The sequence below is a fragment of the Magnolia sinica genome, chromosome 8 (assembly GCF_029962835.1).
Source record: "Magnolia sinica isolate HGM2019 chromosome 8, MsV1, whole genome shotgun sequence".
In the NCBI taxonomy this organism is placed as follows: Eukaryota; Viridiplantae; Streptophyta; class Magnoliopsida; order Magnoliales; family Magnoliaceae; genus Magnolia; species Magnolia sinica.
In genome coordinates, this window is record NC_080580.1 from 91,033,110 (window position 1) to 91,045,388 (window position 12,279).

Sequence of the window (12,279 nt, forward strand, 5' to 3'; positions counted from 1 at the left end):
CTGAAATCCTTGATTCGGAACGTTGCATGTGGCACGTGTGCATTAGATATCAACCGTTTATCACGTGGGCCCTACAGTGTAGTGACTATAGCTCAAGAAAACCAAATCTTGCTTGATCCTGTAGCCACGTGGCTTTGGCCTTATGCCCGTTGAGTGTCGACCGTTGCTGATTTTTGCATTTCCAGTTGGATCGTTAGGATTTCCTTTGAGCCATGAACCATCAACAGTGGGGCCCACCTGATCAAACGTCCAGAAAATGTCCATGTGTGTCCAATGGACAGGTGTCCTGGCTCATTAACGGGCACAACCATGTTTTCTTCAAAACAGACCCCTTCTACTACTTTTGGTAACGGAAATAGTAGAGTTTTTGCTCCAGTACATCCCGACGGACCGAAATTCCATGCGTTACGTCGGGAATTCCGCCTTAGAATCTGGAACGCGGATTACGTCCTACTCCGGCCGCCTCCAGCTGGGAACGGGTAGGATCTTTGAGTGGCCACCGTGATGTATGGGTTTTATCCACACCGTCCATCCATTTTTCCCGTATTATTTTTTGACATAGGATTAAATATTAGGCAGATTCAAATCTCAAATGGACCACACCACAGGAAGCAGCGGTGATAATGAATCTCACCGTTGAAACTTTTCTAGTGCCCACCGTGATGCTTATTTGCCATCCAACCTATTAATAAAGTTACGTACACCTGGATGAAGAGAAAACACAAATATCAGATCTATCCAAAACTTTTGTGGCTCCCGAGAAGTTTTCAACGGTAAGAGATTAATCCCCATCGTGCATTCCACATCTGTCTTGGATTGCCTATTTTAGGCCTGTATCCTGAAATGATACAAAAAAAAAAATTGTATGGACGGCCCGTTTCCAGCTGAAGACGGGCTGGGGAGGACGCAATCCGCAACTGTGTCATTTTCCATTCATCCAAACCGTTCACTTTTTACTGTGGATATTTGACAAATAAAAGCTCTCATTGAATTATTTAAACCGTTTGATTATTTGGCTCTTTTGCATTGAAAAATGAACGGTCACTGTAACCTTTGCATAATGAAAGGGTTGAAATATTCAATCTCCAGAACCTTTTCAGTCACCTTCCATCCAAGGAGAGCTTCATCAAATAAGCGTTTTAGATATTTTTAAAAAGAGGGACCCAAATCCAACGGCTAGAATATCTTACTGCAATTACGGCTGTCAAGGGCCTGGGCCTAAGGTAACTCTCGGCCCGGATTTTGAACGGATTCGGACCGGGCTGTCGGGCGCCACTATAATTTTTCAGGCCCGAGCCCGGCCCAATGACACCACTTATTGCGATACCTCGTGATGTATTCGAGCAGCCCTCACAAAAAGTACTGCAGGTGTTCGTACACAGTACATCGTCTGTACTGCAAGCTCACCTACTGCACCTCTTCTAGGGAGGGGATTAGCTGCGGCCCTTACAGTGGGGCCCACCTTGATCTATGTATTCTACATCCACACCGTCCATCTGTTTTTCTAGATAATTTAGTGCATGAGCCCAAAAATTAAGAAGATCCAATTCTCAGGTGGACCATACCATTGGAAACAGTGGTGATTGACCATTAATGGGCCACAATAGTTTGGATCCAGTTTATCTTTATTTCTCTTCATCCATGTTTATTTGACCTTATCAACGGGTTGGATGGAAAATAAACATTATGGTGGGCCCTATAAAGCTTTTAATGGTAGGGAGTTCATCACAACTAGTATGGTCCACCTGAGATTTGGATCCACTTCGTTTTTGGGCTCATGCTTTAAAATGATTTAGAAAAATGGGTGGATGGCGTGAATATAGAATAAATACATTAAGATGGGCCCCACAGTAAGGGCCGCACCGTCTTGGGTGAGTCTGAGGCTGCACCCAATCCACTCCCCTTTCTTTCCGCCAACTTATCATATGTTCAGGACATCCACACCGTGCAAAAGCTCAGTCACATTTTGAAAATCAGCTAATATGAAAATTAGGCCGATCGAATCATCAAACGGGCCATCAGATCATAATAAGTGAACAGACGACAATCTGATATGATCTGACATACAATCTAGGCCCACCTGATGATCTGAACGGTCTGATTTCATGGAAGATGAACTTCATGATTCGGTAGACTTCACCACTGTTCACATTTCCTACTAGTGTGATACGTCAGATGTAGAAAGGGTGCTGTACGGTAACTTACGGTGCAGAAGGTTGTACCTGATCATTACTCTACCGTGTATCACGAGCATGATTACATGTCTCCTGGATTGATGAAATGGCCAAACGACCCAAATGATGCATTAAGGTGGTCCATCTATTTTTAAAATTCATCGGTTTTTTTTTTCCTTTTGGGAGGAATTGAATGATCCTCGGGCCGAGGACAATTGATCTGATGGGCCTCAAACTGTATAGAGATTTGCCTAAAATGATCTTCATGGAAAGGGAGAAAAGGCAGAAGATTTAAATGCTGTGGTATTCAAATCTTATGTACTTGTTGGGGCCTATCATATCAATGGTGTGGATGACCGAACCATGATCATTAATTCTTCTTCTTTTCCATTGGGACGTAGAGCTGGCAATGGGCCTGGCCAGAACGGTAGACCTGATTGGCAGGCCAAAAAATATATAATCCATGAAAGGGCAGTTCTGTGGGCTGGCCCACCGTGGTGTATCTATTTTTAAATCCACGCCGTCCATCCCTTCTCTCAGATCATTTTAAGATATGAGCATAAAAATGAGGCAGATCAAACACTCAAGTGGACCACACCAAATAATAAACTTGGGTTACATTAAATGCAATAGTCAGCTGTGGTGTGACCCAATTGAGCGTTGTATCTGTCTCATTTTTGTGCTCATACCTTAAAATGATCTGAGAGAAGGGATAGACAGCATGGATAAATAGATACATCACGGTGGGCGGCCCACAGAATTTGCCGGTTTGCAGCTAGAGACAGGCGGGTTGTACAAAATCCAAACCGTTCACTGGATGAGTCATCTCATAAAACCTATAAGCCTCAAAATTCAGCCTCATCCAAAAATTAAATGGACCATAGAAAAGCGGGAGGAAATTTCCACGGTTGATTTTTACTGGGGCCAACATGAGTTTTAAAACTTTTATCCAACCCTTCATTTAAGCTAGATAAAGAGTCTGTATGGCCAAAATCGCATATAAACATCACATGAAATGAGTTCTTAATAGATTCTCAGGGATTCTCATAAGAACGGTAGAGAAAATCTCTCTTAAAGGTTCTCATGAGAATGGGTGCCACTGGTCTAGACTACCGAACCATGGGGCCTACTTATTGGAACAGAAAACGTGTGTAATATGAACCGTCCACTGGCTGGGCCTGAAGTGGGCCACGTCCAAAACGGGCCAACATAGTAAATAATAGGCCTACGCTATCTTTGAGCTGAAGCCCAGACACCCCCACTTTTCAAGATTTGGGATTTTCATCAGGTGCACCACCATCAGGATATAATATTAGGGCTGAAAGTTGGGTGGGTTCAACCCGACCGATCCATGACCGACCCGACATTGGGTTGGGCTTGGGCAGGATGTATCAGGTTTGGTCTTGGGCTTGGGCCATACAAACATTAACCCGATAAAACTTGGGTTGGGCTCGGGTTGTCTGACCCAATCCGAACCCCATCAATATGTAAATTCCTTATAAATTAATTATAATTAAGTGCGGATCATCTTTGTTTAAGGCACATGAAATTCCAATACTATCGGGTTTCATTGGTCTACGTCATTTCTGATGACTCAAGTTAACAAGATACGCCGGATTTCTCTCTCCCAAATAGATTGCTTGATGCACAATAAGGCTTTTAAAAGAGTAGTTCTCCTATATTTTAGCTTATTTGTTTAGAAAAAAATGAACTTTTTTATGATAAATAACTACATATATAATTAATAAAATTATAAGTACAAAAAATAAGGCGTGTATTGAAAATATAATAGACTAATATAATAATGAAAATATTAGCATATATTTACCCGACCAACCCGCTTGGGTTGGGCTTGGGTTGAGAATTCCCAACCCGAGGTTGAGTTGGGTTAGGGTTGAGGTATAAGAACCTTGGGTTGGGCTAGGGTTGAGCACCAACCCGCTGGACTTTCAGCCCTAGGATATATGATCAAAATTCCGTTGAAACCCAGAACCATTGGCTCAGACCTGGATGATGGGCCTTTTTAAAGCGCGGGTCCAACCCATGAGCATGGACCAGTCCACGTATGATGGGTGGTGGTAGGGAGGAACGAACGACACGTGTTCCAAAATTAGTACGGCTGCAGACCCTCCCCATCAAGCTTTAGGAATTAGGCCAGGTTCGTCATTTGAACAGATGCTCATGGGCTGGGCCCTGGCCTAGGACATGACTCCGTAATTGCACAAGGCCAATCTCAATTTTGGACCATTTGGGCTGGGCCCATATGCTGTTTGAATTCCCTTACAGCATGCATGATTTGGGCTTGATTCTGCATGGATTTTGCTGGGCCACATAAATATCTGACGCATGTTCATGTGGCATGTCATAGCCTCATAGGTCTACCGCGATGGGATAGATTGCACTGATCATTCACCTTTCAGCTACCCCTAATGGTGGGCCAGGCCCATGACTTCCTACAAACGGTCCAGTACAGTCCCCCTTGGATTCATTGCAATTAGGGGTGTACACCAACCGAGCTACCTCGGTTAGCTCGCTCGACTCGACTCGAAAAAGCTTGATTCGACTTGTTTCGAAGCCGAGTCGAGCTGATTTTTTTTAAGCTCGAAAATGAGTTCGAGCAGCCCCAGCTCGACTCGGATCAAATCCAGCTCGAATTGAACTCGGATCGAACTAGTTCGGTGACTCGGTTACTTTGCCATTGATGTTGCTCACCAAGTGTTTGATAAAATGACTCAACGAAGTGTTGCTGGTGGCAACGAAGGTATGTACATGAAATAAATACCCTTTTTTTTTTTTCTTGATTTTTCTTAGTTTTTATGTTGCTTAGAACGTGTTTGATAAAATACCTGTAAAACCATTGCTACTATTTCACATTCAGAGGGATTTTGAAGGTGCATTCCAGGTGTTTGTGGAAATGTCTCAATGGTGAATTCGGCTAACCCAGCTATATATATATATATATATATTCCTCACAAACATAAAAGGACTGCCCGGTATTTTGGGCGGGCTCATGAATGGTCTATGTGCCAACCCCTGCAGTAGAGCTGGGACCAAATGATGAAGCACCTAAGATATAAAATTTAGGCCCTACTATCATTTGAGCATGAAAGTGGAAGCATTGAAAAAAAAAATAAAAAAATCTATTTTTAAAAATTTTTAGAATAAAATTATCTCGAATGTGCAACTACAATTGTCTTTTTCATTGCATGAAAATATACCAAAAGACAGAATGAAAGCACACTAAAGATATTAATTCTCAACCATAGAAAAATAGAACATTACACACTATAGAATTTTTAGATCTGGCAAACTAAACTTTTTATGAGAGCAGGGATTTCTACAGTTTGGGTTTAAAAGAAAAGAGAAATATCTTAAAACAAAGTCATACACTTATATTTATAGGCATTTTTTCTTAAAATAATTCTAATCAAAGATAAACTCACAAATCTGGCAAGTTATTGTAGCAATAAGGGGTACCGATTTATCACACTCCCTCTTAATAAGAAAATCAATCTACACCCTCCAATTACATAAATTGATTATAAGACCTCTAAGATTATGATCCTTCGTAGAAAAATTACATCACACCAAATCCACAAGTATACCAAAAATAATTTATCTCAATCTCCAATTTATCTCAATCTCTAACAATTTGACTTAGACCCTCAATACATCACATTTGATTCCATAAGTGCCTGCACATAAAATCTAGTGCTCCAACAATGCCACATACTTATCTGGCTTTAAGATTGAACAAACTTTAATTCAACAAAGTTAATTGATTAAAGTTTATTAAATATATTAATATAATGATATATTTTTTTAAACAGTTCGCAATAAAATTCAAGTGTCCATTCAATAAGATACCTTAGATCATTTTCGTGTATATCGTTACCGTTATACAATCATATATAATCTTCCTTCCATCACTATAACTTAATATTGATTTAGCCGATTTTCCATTATACTTTTAATCCAACCAAATCTATGCACATAACCTTGAAAATACACACCAAATAGCATCACTTACATCACAATTTGATCATGTAGTGTTGAGTGATAAGAACATATAGTAGGCATCTACAAAACTAGTATACTTGCACAATAACTTGGAATCTATTTATCACTTGTTGATAATATATCTCATAGCAAACAGCTCAATTCGCTCATCGTAAATCATGATCTATGCAATCACTAAGTAGGATCTAGCCAATCAACTAACAATTCCTTACCACTACATTATATTAGCATAGACAATCGTAACTAGGTACTGAACTTTATAAAATCTCATCCTAATCATCTTATAATTAATAAATGACGTCCATACCTTATCATAATGACTAATTTGAATATTATATACATATATTATTATAAAGATATTACATTCATACATATAAACTCAAGCATTGGAAACAAAAAATTAAGGATACAGCTCATTTGAGTGAATGGGTGAAATGATGGGGTTAATAATCTCCCTCAGCCCCATCTAACCTTTTTTATTTTTTTTAAAAAGATAAGTCATATAGACACAGATGTGATTATCTATGTTTGTATGTCTGGTAATCAGACCAGGCCTGGGCCACACCTTCCTCCTTTTCCATTCTTGAACATGAGCTGGGCCATGCTAGTTTGGTTTGGGTTAGTCGAGCCCGACTTGATTACAACTAAATGGGTTGGAATAGACCGGGACCTGGTTTTCATTACAACTCATCTTGAAATTTGTAGTTTTTGAAAAAATAATTCAAATTTTCAATATTTTAGAATTTTATCGTCAAGATAATTTTTTAAAATTTCAAATAAAATAAGTATGGTATGTGCTTATGATAAAAAGAGTTTTAAGGTTTATATATGGATGTATGTGTAGTATTCCTATTTGGAGCTTTGGAGATTAAGATGTTCAAGTTGCGTATTCCGATACATATATAAACTAAACCATTTCAATCCAAATTTATCGTCTCAAACACCAATTTCTCTCATTCCATCGGATTCTCCGAATAGCATCTCTTTCATAGCCTACTGTTAAAATACATTCACTGTGATATAACCCATCAGGCTAGTGAAATGAAACAATAGAATTTTATTTTATTTCATTTTTTATTTTCGATATATCCAACCCATTTTTAATAACAACTAAAGCTAGTTAGCATGAAAATGGTGGCCATTGGCAGATAAGGTCATAGATCAATCGATCATAACCATCAATTTTCAGAGCCATGGCCTAATGACTAAGTTCAAAGGAAGATCCCAACGGTTGATATATGGAGTTGGACGTGAACTGTTGAAAATTATATTTTCAGTCGGCCACATTCAACTATACACATTGATGGAGACGGTAGCATGGCGTGGGACTGCGTACTGAGTTTCTCAATATGCTTTTATCGAACTGAGTAAACTTTGTTGGCCCAACCGTTAATGTACCTGGTTTATCCACACCATTCATCCGTTTTTCCAGCTCATTTTAACCGTTGAGCCCGAAATTGAAGCATATCCAAAGATCAAATGGACCACACCGAAGGGGACAGTGGGAACGATGATTTCCACCGTTGAAACCTTGCTAAGGGTCTACAGTGATGTTTATTTCTCATCCAACTACAGCTGTCAACGGGCCGGGTCTGGGGTTGGTTCGGCCCGATTTTGAACTGTAAGGGCTTATTCAAAATTCTGATTTACATAGGCCCGACTTGGCCCATTAACACCTCTGCATCCAACCTGTTCCTAAGATCACAAAGACGTGGATGAAGGGAATGATCCAAAACTTCTGTGACCCTTTAAGAATTTTTGAACGGTAGATGTTCAATTCACACCATTTCCTATGATGTGGTCCACTTGATCTTTGGATATGCTTCATTTTTGGGCTCATTCACTAGAATAAGCTGGAAAAACGGAAGGATGGCGTTGATAAAACACATACATCAAGGTACGCCCCAGAGCTTGGGCCACGTCGTTCCCTGTGGGTCCGCTTCCATTTCTCTTATGAGAAAAACATTGATGCTCTGCTAGGCCGTTACAGATGATACACAGGCGCATAGAAATTACACACACGTTGTATATATGTAATAAAATTAAACCGTCCAAATTTTGGCATACAGGGTGGATGTGTGGAGCATAACAAATGAATCTTATTTTGTTATGGTAGGACCGACAATCTAGTCGGTTGGTATAAGTTAATAATGCCACGTGTACAATTTGTGAGTGCCTGCGTATCAAGTTTCATACGCAGCCTGAGTATCTCGCAACACCTATTCCATTCTTTCTAGAAAGGGTGCGTACGACGCACTCTGCGCACCGTAAAGAATTTCTTATCTTCTTTCTCAACCGTAGAACTCGAAAGAATGCAAGACAAAACGGAAATTGAACGAAAGAAACGTACTTCATGGACTTCACACCACCGTATTAGGATATGGCGAGCTTGGTGTTGCCTTCAAACGGTGCGCACGTTAGCTTCAGGAGGTCACGGTCGGCGGCTTGTGTCAGGAATGGTGGGAGGCAGAGAATGACGGTGAGATGCGGGATCGGGGATCTGATAGGAGGGGATCTGGCGAAGCTGGATCTGGGCCGTTGGTTGGACGACGTGGAGAAGCACAAGGCGCTGGCGATATACACCCCGCACGAGGGAGGGTACGAGGGGCGCTATCTTACGCGGCTGAGGTACCAGGGCTACAAATTCCTGGATCTCTCTGCTCGAGGGCTTGGCGATCCCGAAACTACCCTTACCAAGATCCACCCCGTCTGCCCTGTCAGTTCTCTCTCTCTCTCTCTCTCTCTCTCTCTCTCTCTCTCATATATATCCAATGACGAAAGGGTGGGCCCCACGTTTTATGCGCGGGAAGCGAATTTCCTGCAACCCTTGTTATGTGGGCCAGTGTAACCAAAAGCTCTGTGGGGCCCACCTTGATGTATGTGTTATATCGACTCCGTCCTTCCGCTACGTCCGATCGTGTTAGCAGGTGAGCTCTCAAAAATCAGGGAGATTGAAAACTCCAGTGGCCACACCACGATAAACGGTGGGGATTGAATGTCTACCATTAGAAACTTCATGAGGGCTAATAGAAGTTTTGGACGTTTCCATTCCCACTGTTTTCTGTGGTATGGCCCACCCGAGTTTTGGGCTCTTGTCCTCACAAGAGCTGGCGAAGCTGATGGACGGAGGGGATATGTCACACGGTCATGGCAGTGGTCCCCACAGATCTTTTGTTCACACGGGCTCCAGGACATACGCCTCGATTGATCGTATCCGATCCGATGTTCCTGATCATCTGATCAACGGGAGCTTTTGGCCCATGAAATGGATTGGGGAGAATCATCACCACATTTGCTTTTTTTACTCTACAAGCAGTGTTAAAGAGTATAGAATTGTGGGGCCCAGGTGGTCTATGTATAACATCCAAACCGTCCAACAGGTGGACCCCACTTGATGATCATATGAACTGAAAAGATCTATGCAATCTCAGATGACCCACATCTTCAATTTGATTTATTTGGGTGGTGGACTTTACTTGCATGTTGTGGGCCACCTGATGGTTGGACCAAACTAATTTTCGCTTCATTCAATCATCATGCTAGCATGCATCTCTTGGACGGGTTGGATGTCATACAGACACCACATGGGCCCCACAATTCATAACTTCACGGAAAATAAATAAAGGAAATTTTTGTCATTTCACTATGCCTCCAACAGAATTCTGAGCAACCCAACGTGAGGCCCACCAAGTGAATGGTCTAGATTAACCACAAAGAGGACCATGTGAACCACCGGATGGGCACACCAAGTAGTAGATATCTTATCATCATCTCCTAGTACTTACTCGAACACTAGTCAAGTTTTCACAATATGGCAATCAAATCAACGGTTTGGATGAACTCTTTTTATCTAGTGTTTGGATGTTAATGTCTCTGCAACTTTTTGGGTGAATGCAGGCCCACTTAGGAAGGCAGCCCATCGCAAGATGGTATTTCCCGCCAGAGGTTGATTACAGACTATCTTTGCTACCTTCCAATGCCAAAGGGCTTGTGGTCTGGATCATTGAAGCTAAGGTAAGCTTTTTAGATGGAACCTGTGTAGAAAATTACTCTTAAATAATAGGTATTATATTTTTATTTTATATTTTAGAAATTCAAATTTTACCAAATAATGCTCTAGTAAAATTACTTAAACTCCCTCCTTTTATTTTTATTATTTTTCTTTAAAAAGTAGTGCTTTGAGAATTGTGGGGCCCCTGAGGTATATATCTGACATCCAACCCGTCCAACAGATGAAAAAAAAATTTAAACAAGTGCATTTCGATACTTTCTCCTCATGAAAAGCATCTCCTTGGAATTTCATTTCCAGGCATTCTATGGTAAAAAGTAAATTTTAAAAGAATTCTGCAGTAAAAGTCCCATAGATGATAGAACAACACAAGGCCTATCTAGTTGCGATGAGGCTCGATGCTGATGATGATGACTTGGTGTGTTTAGGTTCTATCAAAAGCTGAGCTGCAGTTCCTAGCATTGCTTCCAAGCCTCCGCCCCAAAGTCAAGGTCATTGCTGAATGTGGAAACTGGTAAGGGTCCGTTTGGCACAAGAAATTTCATGAAAAACACATTATTTTGTTACCCTTTGGGAAAGATCGCATGAATTCGACTGTATGGTAGCTGGGCCTACTGTGATGTATGTGGCATCAAACAGTGCTGTTAATCCAAAATTCAGGTGGGCCACACCAAACCCACAACAGGCCTAGCTAGCAAGCAGGGTGAAGCTCAACCCAAAAAGATTCTAGTTACTTACATTGCATATAAACGATTGCAGGAGAAAAGTCATGTGGAAACCACTCAAAGAAATTGCAGGACTAACTCAAGATGGTGCATCATCTCCAGTCTCAACTCAAGGAATGTCCTAAGAACTTCATATATGTTAAAGGAAGATGCATGTAACAATGGAAAATAAAAAATTCTATGAGTTCTTACTATCACGTACTTGTAATTATTATCTTGGCTGTGTAATCCAATCAGTCCATTGAATTTGTAAAAATTACAAAGTTGTAGCTTCTGATTCCTTATTCCATGGTATTGTAGTTCCAAAAACAGAAAAAGAGAAGTAAAAAACCATGGCATTGTCAAGGAAGTTCAGCTTCGTACCCTGCAAGACTACCATAGTTCATACAGATGATTTAAGCATCTATGTGGGATGATTCATACAGAATTATAGTAATTATGCAGTAACTCATATCATGGATGGGTAGGTGGGCCACCATGATCCAATGTACCATATAACAGGCACCCTGAAAGCTAGAGTAAGGCCCATCATGGGCCTGCAGACATGAATCTTGGTATTTGCCAATGGGAAGAGTGGTCGATTGCAGCCATCCGCTGGGCTGAAATAACAAGACAGTCAATCGAGCGCCCCCATCTGATAGGTCACATTATGTTTTATATGCCCCAGGGCATGGTTTTAAGTAAGGTGTTTTGTAACGGTAACGGTGGCCGTAACAGCCACCACCATTACCTTTACGATATGGGTTGTAACGGCTGTTACGGCCGAAAACCTGTATCTGCTCCGTAATGATGATTAAAAAGTATGGAAAACCTGTATATTCTCCATAACAGACAATTACAGGGTTGTTATGGCATTTATAGGGTACGTAACGTGCCGTTAACAGCAATTACAAGTCATTTTTTTTCCATAACGGCTGTTACAGCCGTTACGACCCCGTAACGTGTAACGGTTGCCACCGTTACCTTTACGTAACGGCCTTTACGGCCCTGTAATGGCCTTTATGGCACACCATGGTTTTAAGACTCGGCAAAGGACCGCTGACTGATTCAGTTCTGAGTCAAGTTGCAACTGCGCTGAGTCACCCCATATTTTCAATTCTGACTCAAGATGTCAAACCAGATCGGGTCTGGAGTCCAAGATGAACCTTGCTCCTCGGCATGTTATACAAGAAACAGAAACTACTTGTACATGGCCACACAGTTCTCGTGCAGCTCATCCTGCAGGTGCTACCATGAACTGCTATGGCCCAAAAGTCAGACTGATCAGAATTTCATAATTGGATTTGAGGAAACATATATGGGGTGATCATCACCACGCACTTTAAAGCCCTGATCAAACAGTTAGGATTGC

The 12,279-nt window shown here is 41.2% G+C and overlaps 1 protein-coding gene across 2 annotated transcripts; it reads left to right on the forward strand.

Moving 5' to 3' along the window:
- Window positions 1–8,445: 8,445 nt before the first annotated feature.
- Window positions 8,446–11,202, forward strand: LOC131253693 (NAD(P)H-quinone oxidoreductase subunit N, chloroplastic). Of its 2 annotated transcripts, XM_058254814.1 has the most exons (4): window positions 8,456–8,910; window positions 10,092–10,208; window positions 10,632–10,717; window positions 10,963–11,202. In XM_058254814.1, the coding sequence occupies exons 1-4, from the start codon at window positions 8,575–8,577 to the stop codon at window positions 11,051–11,053; spliced, it is 630 nt and encodes a 209-aa protein (XP_058110797.1). In that variant the 5' UTR covers window positions 8,456–8,574; the 3' UTR covers window positions 11,054–11,202. The 2 variants fall into 2 exon arrangements, with proteins under 2 accessions (XP_058110798.1, XP_058110797.1); XM_058254815.1 differs by lacking the exon at window positions 10,092–10,208 and having other exon boundaries at window positions 8,446–8,910.
- Window positions 11,203–12,279: the final 1,077 nt, after the last annotated feature.

Bases quoted from the DNA above. Each gene is read 5' to 3' on its own strand.
- LOC131253693 (XM_058254814.1), top strand. From the start codon at position 8,575: ATGGCGAGCTTGGTGTTGCCTTCAAACGGTGCGCACGTTAGCTTCAGG. The intron at 8,911-10,091 runs GTCAGTTCTCTC...GGGTGAATGCAG, and splicing joins AGATCCACCCCGTCTGCCCT to GCCCACTTAGGAAGGCAGCC. The intron at 10,718-10,962 runs GTAAGGGTCCGT...AAACGATTGCAG, and splicing joins ATTGCTGAATGTGGAAACTG to GAGAAAAGTCATGTGGAAAC.